At 37.1% G+C, this 14,145-nt stretch overlaps 1 protein-coding gene across 2 annotated transcripts; it reads left to right on the top strand.

Moving 5' to 3' along the window:
- The first annotated feature begins 540 nt into the window (after positions 1-540).
- On the top strand, positions 541-3,663 carry LOC113766947 (oil body-associated protein 1A-like). Of its 2 annotated transcripts, XR_003467827.1 has the most exons (4): positions 541-746; positions 1,353-1,756; positions 2,300-2,570; positions 3,562-3,663. XR_003467827.1 is itself a non-coding variant. In XM_027311104.1 (3 exons), the coding sequence occupies exons 1-3, from the start codon at positions 610-612 to the stop codon at positions 2,473-2,475; spliced, it is 717 nt and encodes a 238-aa protein (XP_027166905.1). In that variant the 5' UTR covers positions 541-609; the 3' UTR covers positions 2,476-2,585. The 2 variants fall into 2 exon arrangements, 1 of the variants encoding a protein (XP_027166905.1); XM_027311104.1 differs by lacking the exon at positions 3,562-3,663 and having other exon boundaries at positions 2,300-2,585.
- The last annotated feature ends 10,482 nt before the right edge of the window (positions 3,664-14,145 follow it).

Raw genomic sequence — 14,145 nt, 5'->3', positions numbered from 1 at the left:
TCAAATAATTATCTTTTTGCACATTTTCATACCACTAGATTTTACACTTATTCAGTATCAAAATTCAAAATTAATTTTCATGAAAACATTTTTTGTAAATTCAATTTTTTTTATCAACTGCACAAACACTTGGAGTGTTCCTTCGTAACAACGCATAAAGAGATGACTTTTTGTGAAACTTTCCCCACCACTTACCTAATATCACAAGCATCGCAGAGTAAGGCCTGGTTTCGATTGCCACTTTTTGAAAATTTTTTTTGCACCTTGCAAATCTTTTATATATTTTTAACTATTTTTTAACTCACGTGCACTACATTTTAAAAAGTGTTATAATAAATTTTTTATCGGACTCTAGGACTTGAGAAAACCCGACCGAAAGACTAAGCATAACAAACAAACCTGTTTGCCACGTTTACAAACTAAACACAACCAAATCTGCCACGTTTCATGCAACGTGTCAATCGGCATGCAACTGCTGCCGAGTTATAAGCTCCCTTCTCATCTCCCCGGATGGACTAAATTCATCAGTAAAAGTTTTGAGTTTCTTCTTCTTCAGTTCGGAGCTCACAAGACCAGAGTCAGATTATCTGCTACAAAATTGAAAGAGCTATGGAAGGTGAGAATGTGTCAACCCAGCCGGAGGTTCCCGGGGAGCCAACTCAGACCAGCACTGCCCTTCTTGAAACTGCCACCGCCACTCTTCAGGGCTTTGGTCCTGTTAACAAAATCCACCAGCACCTCTGCGCGTAATTACCATTTCTTCTTCTTCTTCCTTTTCACCATTTCTTTTTTTTTTTTGGCTCTTTTCCTAATCTATAATTAATTTCTTGGCTGTTTATAGTTTTTGTTGAACGCAGATGGAGGATAGTTTATCAGAATTCAAGGGCTATATATTATCCTTTCTGCTTTACAGCTTTGAGCTTTTCATTTTTCATCCTTTTCAGTTAGTGGCTAAGAAACTAAAGTAAAATTATTAATTGTTTTTAATGGTTTGTCTGTTAAGTAATTTAGTTCTGTATTTGCTACTTTTGTGGTTTTCCAGTTGATTAATTATGTTCTAGATGTGCTATTGTTCTCCCAATTGAGCAGATGAATTGATTCGAATTAACTGGTTAGTAATTTTTACCCCAAAAAAAAAAGTTGAAGATTTTTTTCAAAACAAATTCTCCAGCCAAAAAAATAGAACTTGTATCCAAAGATTGTAACAGAAAAGTAATAAAAATAGAACTCCTACAAAAAAAGCAATCCAAAAAATATATTTTATAAAAGCAAAAAGAATTACTAGTGTATGTTTTGATTCTTTCATTTACATCTGTTCTTGATATTTTCTGTTGTTTGATCATTTATTTTAGATTCCATTTCTATGCGCATGACATGACAAGGCAAGTGGAGGCACACCACTTTTGTGGGCATCAAAATGAGGATTTCAGGCAGTGTTTGATATATGATAAGCCTGATGATGATGGCAAACTCATTGGCTTAGAGTACATAATCTCTGAGGAATTATTCTTGACTTTGCCTGATAATGAGAAGCCCTTTTGGCACACTCACGAGTTCGAGGTAAAGGGTGGCTACCTCTTCATGCCTGGTGTTCCTGGCCCTATTCAAAGGCAAGATCTTGAAAAGGTTTGCAAAACCTATGGCAAAACTATCCACTTTTGGCAAATTGATAGAGGTGATAATCTCCCTCTTGGAATTCCCCAGGTTATGATGGCTCTTACTAGGGATGGCCAGCTCCATCCCAATCTTGCACAAGGTATATATATTTTTTGTTGTTATTTGGTTTTTTTTTTTGGTTGTACTTTGATATGCACATTTCTAGACATTAACTCTTTATATGATATGTAATCATGACTTTTTTTTAACTGAATCATTTTGTTTGGCATAAATCATACCATGTTAAGAAAATTGGCAAGTAGTTTTACAATATTGGTGAAACACTATTGTATTAGTTATTTTTAAATGAATATTTGAGATTGAATTTTAAGCCTAGGACACAAAAATGACAATATTCTTAAACTAGTAATTTTTAACCAATGCTGTGACACATTTTGCTTTCATATTTTGTTCCGCGCTCAGTTGGTTATAGGTCTTTTTTTTAATAGCAAATCTCGTACAGTTGTAGATCATTTTTTGAAAAGCTTTTAATTTCCATTTTCTCCTTTTATCTATGGTATTTTTTAAGTATTTTAATTGAATTATTCTAAAAAACTCAAAAGTCACGATCAAAGTATGTTTTAATGACCAGCTTTCTATATAGATTATGTTCGAAATTAATACTAATGATTTTTCTTGGTAGATGTGGAGAGTCGTTTTGGCATCTCATTTGCCAAGGAGAGGGAAAACCGGGCATACATGACTGGACCCGCTCATGGGTTGCATCCCCTTGGAAATGCAGCCGGTAGAGGGTTGCAGACTGTACTGAGAGAAGTTGATTGCAAACCGGTTGAATCAGTTCCAAGCGTCTTTGTCTAATTGTCTAAGTTAGAACTTAGAAGTACTGTCATGACCTTTTTGTCAATAAGGCCACCTTGGACAGGAGGATATTTTGTAATTATGGAATATAACAGGTAACGTTTGTGTTCCTTTCTGGTTTATGTATTAGGTTAACTATAAGAATATATGTATTCTTAAATGTATGTTTCATATGTCAATATTTCTTTTTTATTATTTTTTTATTTTATATACGTCAAATCATTATAATATTTTTTTATAAAACTTAAAAAAAAAATAGCAAGCTGAACGGAATCTATGTAGGGATGGCAATGCGCGGGCACCCGCCCCGCGGGGGCTAGGGCGGGGGCAGGGGCGGGGGAGCATACCCCCACCCCATCCCCCGTCCCGCCACCCGCAAAAAAAAGTATGTATATATAATTATATATAATATGTAATTTAATTAGTTATAAACTTATGATAATGATATTATTACTTTGATGTATTATATAATGTATATTAGTATATGTAATATAATTGATATTATCAATTATACGAATAATTATACATGTCTACTAATAGAATTTATTAATTAGTTATACTAAATTTACTAATACATTTATACTAAATTCCTAATTACACTTAATAGAATAACACTTTTTTCTCAAAAAAGAAAAGCACAAACATAATAATGAATTAGTGATTATATTTGTACCAAAAGTGAAAATTTGACTATTTTAGTTGTATTTATTTCATCATGTTGGATTGTATTCAAATAACTTTTGTTTGATTATTTTTATGAGTTTCAATTGTAAAATTATAATGAATAATAACTTGGTGATGTGTTGATATTTTAATACTTGATTATTTATTAGAATTTAACTATAATAAAATTTTATTAACCCCGCGAGTGCCCTCACGGGGGAAGCGGGCCGGGGCAGGGGGAGCAGGAGGCGGGGGACGGGGCGGGGGTCGGGGGGAATTAATAGACAACGGGGCGGGGGACGGGGGACCCCTTCCCCGCCCCAACCCCGTCCCGTTGCCATCCCTAAATCTATGTTAATCATGAATTTATTTGCAATGGTATATCTGCCATCCTTGTGATTGAATCATGTCTTTTGCACATAGGAAAAAGGCAAATTTGAGATGTGGTCATGTTGGATTTCCAGGATGAGGTTTGAGTGAAGCAAAAGAGGGAAAGGTAATCATGATCAATTGTCTAATGATGAGCAAAGAAGAGAATGAGGTCTGGTTGTGCACTGAGAATCACTATAGTTTTAACCATTGACTGTGTTGTTGTAGCAAAACAGGAAGGAAGATTGGATGAGGTAGTAAGAATACACTGTAATTCTGATCTTTGATTATGATGTAGCTTTGATGATGCTGTAGCAAGAATGTGTGAGGACTTGGAAATTCACCTATATTTTCCGTATAATTCTCTTATTCATTTTGAATAAGTTCATTTATAATTCCTTTTTCTACTAATTTTACTCTCTCACTAGTTCTAATAAATAATAGAATTAAGAGTTTTATCTTTCCTTTTATAGTTAGGGTAAAATAGGGTTTTTACGTATTTTGGCAGTCTGATTAATTGTGGAAGTGTGTGTACTAAATTTGGTAGTTAAGAGTGAGTTTTAAATAAGAGGAAATGTGTTATCAGAAGTGCTAATAATAAGCTAGTGAACCATAAGTAAAAACACAAATACGTGAGAGTTAAGGAAAATAGGCTTGAACCGATGTGCACTGTTTGCTACCGATTGAATACACCACTTGAACACTACTTTATTACCTTAATCTCCTTGATTTTTATTCAGCTAATTAGTCCCTAATTAACCCTTAAAGTGGCCGAAATTCTTGACCAAAAGAAAAGGGAGAAAAGAAACAAAAATAAGAAATCATATTGTAGCGACAAGTGGCGACCATCCAAGAGGTGTTTGAGCAACTAATTTCCTTCCTTCTTATCCTTCATTTTTGGTTCATCTTCCCCACTTTTCTTCTTGGTTGGCCGAGTGCAAGAGAGGGAAAAAGAGAGAAAAACAACTCCAACTCCAACCTTGAATCAAGCTTTGTTTGAGTGAAATCAACAAAACTAAACCGATTAAAGTTTCATCTTGGTGCTTAAAAGGCTAGAAGTGATGGAAATCTTGGGAGATAGTGGTTGGTTCTTCATTTTCAAGAGACTTTTGGAAGGTATACGGCTAAAACTTCCTTTCCTCTTGCTTAATCTTGCTAAGTTTAGTATAGAAACTTTTAATCTTGACTTGTTATGGTTGATTGTTTAGTTTTGATGGTGTAGTGGAATGTTTAGCTAGGGTTTGTTTCAGCTTTGATTATTATTGTTTACCTAGTAAATGATGTTATTGAGCTAGGATATGGAATTGATGAAGTGATTAATGGCTTAATGTTACTTTTTAGAGTTAAAAGTTGAATTTCCAGCATTTGGTAGTGAATGTCAGTTCTGCCCTGTTTTTGGAATCAACTTGGGTTACGAATTTCTCCATGTTGTAGATTGAATCAGCTTTTGGACAAAACATGAAAGTTATAGGTATTTGAGTTATTCTACTTACAAAATTTCAGATCAATTGGATCATTTTAGCTTATGTTTTGGCCAGAACACTCCTGACTGCGCAAAAACTCTAATTTTCCTGACCTGTTTTTCATTTGCTTCTGACCGTCCATTTTTTACCCTAAAAATGCGAGAACTAGGTGTCGATGTCTTCATAAGAAATGTAGGTCTATGTCTTAGTTTTGAAACACCATAAAATTTACCTCGATTTGATATACCTAACTACAGTTATGACCAAAACACCGAAGGATGACAATCTGCCACTTATAATTTCTTCTTTAAAACTGGTTTCCAACTTTGATCTTGATGGTTTCATTGCTAGAATTGACTTGTATTTGGATGATGTGCCTAGTTGAAGAGCTATTTTGTTAAGCTTGTTTATGTGTTGAATTTGCGCTGAGTTGAGGAAAAAAAATGAAGCCATAAGTGGCTGAAAAATAGTGAAATACAAAGGGTATGCTGCCTAAATTTTCACTCAAGGGTTCGGCGAGAGAACTTGAGACTTGAGCGATGACTCGAGGTTGAAGCAAACTTCGATTGTTTATGGTATTCGAGTTTTCGTTAGTAAGAGATACATAAGTTGAAGTTTTTGCCGAAACTTGTACCCTTTAAAAAGTGAAAGTAGCGACCCTTAAAAATACGATTTTCTTGATTTTTCATACCAAGTGCGACTTCCAAAGTATAAATCACTTCTTTATCGAAACTAAAAGAGCGAGCATGAATTTTTTAGAGTTTGATAAGTCATATGACTACTACTTAAATAAGTTTCATTTACTTGATCTTCTTGAAACAAAACTCCTATGTTTCGAATCCTACTGGGTTTTAAACTCGTAAATGATATTCTATAACAGATTTGGACTCCAACCAAGGAGTTGTACCTGAGCGTGATTTTGATAAACACTAAATCTTTGGTGAGTTCTTCCAAGTACATGATTGAACATGATATTTGATTTAAATACTTGATATTTGATTGGTTTGGTCAGACAAGGGTGTAGTTTATCGCACTTGCCCTAATGTGATATATTCTTGTTCTTTGGTTGCAATTGACTTGATATACATGCATATAACTTCCATCCTGTCTGAAATTCCAGAAACCCTGTGGCTAGTTATTCGAGTTTAGCCAGCAAGAGTTTGGTCGATCAGATAACGAACCCTGGGTTTCTTGTTTTGTCGAGTAGAGTGTTATCTTCTCGACTAATCGGTATGCTCGAGTATTACCACACGTGTTTATCTTGAATTTCAAGCCCGGTAGGGGGTTTGAATGATGGATGGAGATCGTAGTTAAGTGGTGCTCTACTGGACTTGTCATAATTCTATGGTTGACGGAGTGTCAACAGATTTTGAACAAGTGGCCACGAACCTGCTCCCGAGAGCAGACTATATCCTTTTACTTGACATGTTAAATATCTAGTGGTTGGTTGTACGAAGTGTTATTACTCATTTTCTTGACTTGTTATGCTCGCTACTATGCTATTTTGATACTTGCACTTTTAAATAATGGTCAACTTGTTATTTGGAACCGCACTGAGTTTTAAGTCACTCTATTCCGTTAAATTTATTTTTCTTACAGGGGGTACGAGTTAGGGCGTGAAACTGGTACAGGCTAGCATAGTCTAGTTTTTAAATTTTTGCGATTGTACTCGCGCTAGTGCTCGATTAGGAGTGAATGTATCTAGAACTTAAATCTTTTGTTGTATTTGAAATTGTATGAATATTTGAAATAGAAATGAATGTACATGTACGTTCCAAACTTGGGAGCTGTTATTTCATTTACTCTTGAAGTCGTAAACTATTTTATTTGGAGTGAGTGAGCGAGCGAGTCATGACAAGAATTGGGCAAACGGTCCGCTAAACCTTGGGGTACGCCCCAGGGGAGGTGGGGTCGTCACAGAATGCATTATCATTTTGCACTTGCACAATTTCTTAACTTGGGAGGTTTCTTGGATTTCTTAGAAATAACAATAATGTTGCTCACCTTTTAATTAAGCATGCATTATCAATTTCAGATTCACATATGTGGAATGACTCTCCACCTTATTTTGTTATTTCTGCTATTGAAGCAGATTTAGTTTGATATTAATAAAATTTTTCACTCTTTCTATAAAAAAAAAAAAGAATGCATTATCATTCTAATATTTGATGGTAGTGTTATGGAAGGGAGGAAAGGAATTAAGTATGAAAGATCATGAGTTTAGAGAAGGCTCAATTGAATTCATGAAGCAAGGGATTTAAGTATAAAAGATCATGAGTTTAAAGAGAAGGCTCAATTGAATACAGGGCCAAAATTGGGAGACAAGGGTGAATTTTGTGACAACATGTCAGGCGAAGGCTTCTAAGATAGATTATTGGGAGAGGTTCAGCAGGGTGAAGGAATGGGGAAGAAGGCAGAGGAAGCAAGGGACGAGAGAAAGAGAGAGAGAGAGAGAGCAACTGAGAAGAGAGAGAAAAAATGAATCTGGTATATTTCATGCTAAATTCGTTACAAGAGGGAAGGGAATCATTTATAGAATTCTGCTATCCCACTAACTAACTTGAACAACAAGCACTAATTGTCTGAATAAGTCTAACTACATCGTTTTGCCTCTTACACTAAAACGCAGGCAAGCCTTCCCAAAACGACAAGTTTATTATTCCTTTGGTGCCTGACATTCCCCCCCTGTTAACATCAAGCTTGTCCGCAAGCTAAGAAATTAGGGAACTGTTTATCAATGAAACTTTTGTCCTCTCAAGAAGATTCCGACTCTTGTAGATGATTCCATTTCACCATATACTGAATGACAGGTTGAGACTTGCGCATAACAGCCCTCCTTCGTAATACTTTCTCAGGATATAGTATACACTGATCAGAAACATCAGGCTCAGGAAGAGTGGGCTCTATGTCCTGAGCAACTCCAACCTTCTTCTTTAACAATGAAACGTGGAACACTGGATGGACTCGAGCTCTTTCTGGTAGTTGTAGCTTATAAGCTGCTACCCCAACCTTCTCAATGACCTGGAAGGGTCCGTAGTACTTAGCAGATAGTTTTAAACTCTTCTTAATGGCCACAGTCTGTTGTCTATAGGGCTGTAGTTTCAAGAATACCCAATCACTTACTAGGAAAGTCCTTTCTGTCCTGTTCTGGTCAGCAAAATGTTTCATGCGACTCTGAGCCTTGGCGAGGTTGTCCTTGATATTTGCTAGAACTTGAAGTCTCTCCTACATCATATCAGTTGCTACAGAAATGACACTGTCATGAAAGGGGCCTAGAGATAGATGCACTGACTTGTAACCATATAAGGCTTCGAAAGGTGTAAGCTGCAAGCTTGTGTGAAAATTTGTATTATACCATAACTCTGCTGAAGACAACCAGTCACTCCAGTGAGATGGATGCTCACTACACATGCACCTGAGATAACTTTCTAGACACTGATTGACCCTCTCACTTTGACCATCTGTTTGAGGGTGATAAGATGAGCTATAGTGCAAACCAATTCCCAAAGTGCGAAAGAGCTCCCGCCAAAATTTGCTAATGAATACCTTATCCCTGTCAGAAGTGATAGATTCAGGCAAACCATGTAACTTATACACATGGTCAAGGAACAGCTGAGCTACCTGCTGTGCAGAATAAGGATGGGACAACTTCATAAAGTGGCTGAACTTGGTAAAACGATCCACCACAACCAGAATAATGTCATACCCTTTGGAGAGAAAGAGTTGCTCAATGAAGTCCATGGTCAGATGTGTCCAAGCCAGTTGAGGGACTGGAAGTGGTTGCAGCAGCGCAGGATAAGGAATATTTTCATGTTTATTTCTTTGGCAAATGTCACAAGCTTGCACAAATTGTATGACATCCTTTTTGATACCAGGCCAATGAAATAGAGATTGCACCCTCTGCAAACACACCCTTTGACCAGAATGGCCTCCCACAGCTGAGTCATGCAAGACCTTGATTAAATTGTGCCTAACCCTATTAGCTCCTCCTACATACGATTTCCCTCTGAATTTGAGTAGTCCTTTCTCCAGCTGATACCCTGAGCAAGCATTAGGATCTAACAGCAGTTGTGATATGATGCTATGGGCCACCCCATCACCCTCATAACTCTCAGTCAGTTCTTTCATCCAAACTGGCTGCACTGCCGAGATAATACAAAGGTGATTCACTACTTCTCGCTCTTCATATTCTCCTTCCATCCTTCTCATAGATAAGGCGTCAGCAACCCCATTGTCAGACCCCTTTTTGTACTGGATCTCATAGTCCAACCCCAGTAATTTGGTGAGCCATTTATGCTGCAAAGGATGAGTAAGCCTTTGTTCCAACAAATATTTGAGAGCCTGATGATCAGTCTTAATGAGAAAGTGGTGCCCACCAAGTAATGCTTCCATTTAGTTACTGCTAATACTAAAGCCATCAGTTCCTTTTCGTAGACAGACATTCCCAAATTATGAGGAGATAGAGCCTTGCTAAGAAAGGTTATGGGATGTCCCTACTGCATCAAGACTGCTCCAATCTCAACTCCACATACATCAGTTTCTATCACAAAAGGAAGCTTAAAATTTGGCATTTTCAGGACTGGTGCAGTAGTCATGGCTGTTTTGAAGTCTTAAAATGCTATTTGAGCATTATAACTCCACACAAAACTTTCCTTCTTCAACAATTGAGTTAATGGTTTGCAAATAACCCCATATCCTTTAATAAACCTTCTATAGTATCCAGTCAATCCAAAAAATCCCCTCAGCTCTTTAACTGTGCTAGGAGTAGGCCATGACTAGATATATTCCACCTTGCTTCCCTCCATACTCACTCCCTCCTCAGAGATAATGTGTCCCAAATACTCCACTGATGTTTGAGCAAAGGAGCATTTAGACCTTTTACAGTAAAGCTGGTTGTCAGCCAAGACTCCTAACACAATTTTCAAATGCTGTGCATGTGCTTCCAACGTTGGACTGTAAACTAGAATATCATCAAAGAAAACCAATACAAACTTCCTCATCTAAGGTTGAAATATTCTATTCATCAGAGATTGAAAGGTAGTTGGGGCATTAGTTAGGCCAAATGGCATTACTAAAAACTCAAAATGATCATGATGTGTCTGGAAAGCAGTCTTATGTATATTAGCTGTCTTGACTCTCAACTGATGATATCCAGCTCTAAGGTCTAGTTTAGACATGTATTTTATCCCATGTAGTTCATTCAGCATTTCGTCAATGTTTGGGATAGGGAACCTGTCCTTGACAGTAAGCTCATTTAACTTCCTATAATCCACACATAACCTCCAAGTATTGTCCTTCTTTTTAACCAACAACACAGGAGAGACAAAGGGACTACAACTGTGCTTAACAATCCTATTTGTAAGCATTTCAGCAACCTATTTCTCAATCTCAAACTTGTGTGCATGGGGATACTTGTAAGGTTTAAGTTTGAATCGCTCTGCTCCTGGCTTCAAGGTAATCTAATGATCTAACTCCCTCTTAGGAGGTAGTCCATGTGGAGTTGCAAACACCTGAGAATATTGCTGCAAAACTGAGGCCACCAGTTCTGGAATGTCCTTCTCCTGATCAACCCTGGACTCCATCTGTAGTGAGGCACAACTCCTTTGCTTTTCTTGTATAAAAGTCCTGAGATCTTTCCCCCTTACCAGCTCCATCACAGGCTGGTTAATGAAGCCTTGTAGATGTAATAAATCACCCCTACTGCTAAGAGCAATAATGAGTGCATGGAAATCAAAAGTGATATGACTAAATTGACACACCCAGTCAACTCCTAAGATGATGTCCCAATCTCCCAACTCCATTATCTTCAAATCGAACTGAAACTGATAGTCTTGTATCAACCACTTAACACTTGGGCAGATTGCTCCACTAGTTATGTCAGTACCATCTGCCAAGGTCACTGTAAAAGGTCTGACTGTTTGATAAGGAAGTTGAAGAGATTTAGCCAATTTGTAGTGTATGAAGCTGTCAGAACTACTAGTGTCTACAAGGATTTTGATAGGTACTCCACCTAAGTTACTTAGTAGCATAATAGATTTCCTTTGTATTGCTGCTGCTAAAGCATTTACTGACACCTCAGCCATTTCTCCTACCCTTCCTGTGAGCTCATCTTGCTCTCCTTCTGCATCTTCAAATTCAGTCTCCTCACCTTCCTCCATATCTAAACAGTTCAATCCCCTAGATTTGCACTGGTGACCTACTCCAAATTTATCCCCACACCTGTAACATAAGTTGTGCTTACGCCTATACTGTATTTCCTCAGCTGAGATCTTACTAAACTCTCTGGATCTATTGTCAATCTTCTTGAGATTTGGATCAATAGCTGGAAGCTTGTAAGAGCTTGGATTGTTCTGGTTGTTGTTGTGGTTCCTGTACATCCCATACTTAGGTTCAACAGCTGTCCTTCCTGGGGGCTTATGCTGCCTAGACAAAGTTTCAAGTGAGCACTCCTGTAGTTCAGCCACCTCAAAAGCTTTGGATAGAGTCTGTGGCTTGAACATTTTGACCATTGGTTTAATATCTTCCTTTAAACCACTGATGAAACTGGATATAAAGTATCATTCATCCAGTTTGGGGTTTCTAATCAACACGAGAGTCTTCCAACTCTTCAAATTTCTCCTTATACTCCTCTACGGTCCCTTTTTGTTGTAATTTGTTGAATTCCTCAACCACATCACGTGACCACTTCCCAGCAAACCTTTCACATAATAATTCACAAAATTCTGACCACGACAGTCTAGGTCTCTCCAGTCTCACTCCCTGGAACCAATTGTCAGCTCTCCCCTCCAAGAACATTTCTACCATATCTACCCTTTGGTTCTCAGGTATTTGATAATTCAGAAAATATTTCTGACATTTTCTTAACTACTCCCTAGGATTACCATAAGAGAACATAAGCATTTCAAGTCTTGGCAGGTTGGGGGTAAAAATCTTACCTCTAACATCAGGTTGAACTCCATGCATCTCCGTGGGAGTCATGAGCTTCAGATGTGCTGGAGGAGTAGGTAGGATTGGTTCAGATGCACCTGTTTCTACTTCTGGCATGCCTTTTTCCTTCATCATCACTTTCAACAGCGCGTTGAGTTTCAGCTCCATCTTACTGAACTTCTGATCCAAGTTTCCCACCATAGCCTCTATCCTCGCGTTATTCTGCTCCATTTCTTCATGAAACTTCTGCTGCAGATTATTTTGACAAGAGGTCTGAGCCACGGCCATTGTCTCCATTACTTCTTGAAGCTTAATTTCCTGTTTCTTGAGTTGTTCCTCCAATGATCGATACCTGGTGTTTTTAGCCATTTGTGGTGTCTCAAGCAGCCAAGGATCGATTGCTCTGATACCAATTGTCAAGCGAAGGCTTCTAAGATAGATTTTTAGGAGAGGTTTAGCAGGGTGAAGGAATGGGAAAGAAGGCAGAGGAAGCAAGGAACGAGAGAGAGAGAGAGAGAGCAACTGAGAAGAGAGAGAAAAAATGAATCTGGTATATTTCATGCTGAATTCGTTACAAGAGGGAGGGGAATCATTTATAGAATTCTGTTATCCCACTAACTAACTTGAACAACAAGCACTAACTGTCTGAATAAGTCTAACTACGTCGTTTTGCCTCTTACTCCAAAATGCAGGCAAGCCTTCCCAAAACGACTAGTTTATTATTCCTTTGGTGCCTAACACAACACACCATAATATTCACAGCCATAGACAAGATGGTAGCACAAGGCACAAGGGCAAATTCTGTTGCACCAGTACAAATACAAGACCAGCGCCCTACAAATTCAGTGAAGAGTATTAATAGCTTCAATAAAAGTACATCTTTCCTGATTCTTTTTAGCTTCTCTTTTTGAATTTTTTCTTCTTTGGTATTTTAGTGGGTTTCTCTTGATAAGAGTATATATTGTCGGACTTTGATTTCGACAAAAGGACTTGAATTGGTCTTAGATTTGAATAAAATTTTTGGAGTTAGAAAAACTTAGTTTAAACTGGGGATTCGCCATTGCCACCAATTATGGTCGGGTTTCGTAAAAATATACTAGTATCGTTATTGACTGGGCTACAAAAAATAAATCTTAGGATTAATATCAATAAATCTCTTCAAAAATATTCTTTTCTCACCTTATTGCAATTGAATTGCACCAATTTACCCCTTACAATATTACAATATTTTCAATTAGGTGCAATCGAGTCGCATAACCTAATTTGTGGCTAATTGCATCATGTGGACTTTACATGATTCTATGAAGAGATCAAATTATCCCCATAAAAGTCAGTAATTGACAGGGCCGAATTATAAATAAATGAAGTTAGACATGATTTTTTTAACTACATATACAAATCACATCAAAGACTCGAGCGACAAATCCCTATGACAATGCTTAAAATGATGCGAAAACAACTGATCACCTAATTTTTTAGGTTGTCAGGCAATCAACCATTATTTGGAATTGTGCACATACTATCCTTTTTTGTGTATTATCTTCATTATTCCTAGATATACTAACCTAACACGTCAAATGTTGATTTCATTAATTTGTTTAGATTTTTAAAGAGAGCAAGATATACGGTTTCAGTACACTGCATTACATTTGTGCATTTTTATATTATTATTGCTATAACTTGACTTAAAAACTAAAGAAACAAAAGAAACCATCCCAATTAAAGTTAGAAGCTGAGAGAGTAAATGAAAACAATTATATCACATAAAGAACCAATTTTGTTAGATTTGAAAATTGGTAAAACACTAGTAAAATCACTCCAAATTTAAAGATCCACAACCGAGATTCTCCTAAATTGATTTGAGTTTGTTATGTGTCTTGTTTTACTTTCTTCTCATTCTTTTTGGTCTCTTCTTCTTCCAAGTTTACTTTCTTCTCATTCTTTCTAGTCTCTTCTTCTTCTACTCCTAAGTGCAGTGCAGATGGCTACGATATCTTAGAGAATCCTATCATCATATTGCAATATCTTTTTGTTGTCTCCTGCAGGTTGATGATGCATGACATGATAAGAAGCACATACATAACAATGGTCCATAGGCTAGGAGAAAAATACAATTCAATAAAAAGTTCACAAGAAGTCCACAACAAGGATCAAAGACTGATCTGTGTAAACTGTCCTTACAATGAAAAATATTAACTCATGCTAAGAAGGAGATGCGGCTATGAAAAGAACTAGCATTACAATTTTC

This window comes from Coffea eugenioides, chromosome 3 (genome assembly GCF_003713205.1).
Source record: "Coffea eugenioides isolate CCC68of chromosome 3, Ceug_1.0, whole genome shotgun sequence".
NCBI classification, from domain to species: domain Eukaryota; kingdom Viridiplantae; phylum Streptophyta; class Magnoliopsida; order Gentianales; family Rubiaceae; genus Coffea; species Coffea eugenioides.
This window is presented reverse-complemented; position numbering and strand designations above follow the sequence as displayed.

Bases quoted from the DNA above. Each gene is read 5' to 3' on its own strand.
- LOC113766947 (XM_027311104.1), top strand. From the start codon at position 610: ATGGAAGGTGAGAATGTGTCAACCCAGCCGGAGGTTCCCGGGGAGCCA. The intron at 747-1,352 runs GTAATTACCATT...CATTTATTTTAG, and splicing joins ATCCACCAGCACCTCTGCGC to ATTCCATTTCTATGCGCATG. The intron at 1,757-2,299 runs GTATATATATTT...TTTTCTTGGTAG, and splicing joins CCATCCCAATCTTGCACAAG to ATGTGGAGAGTCGTTTTGGC.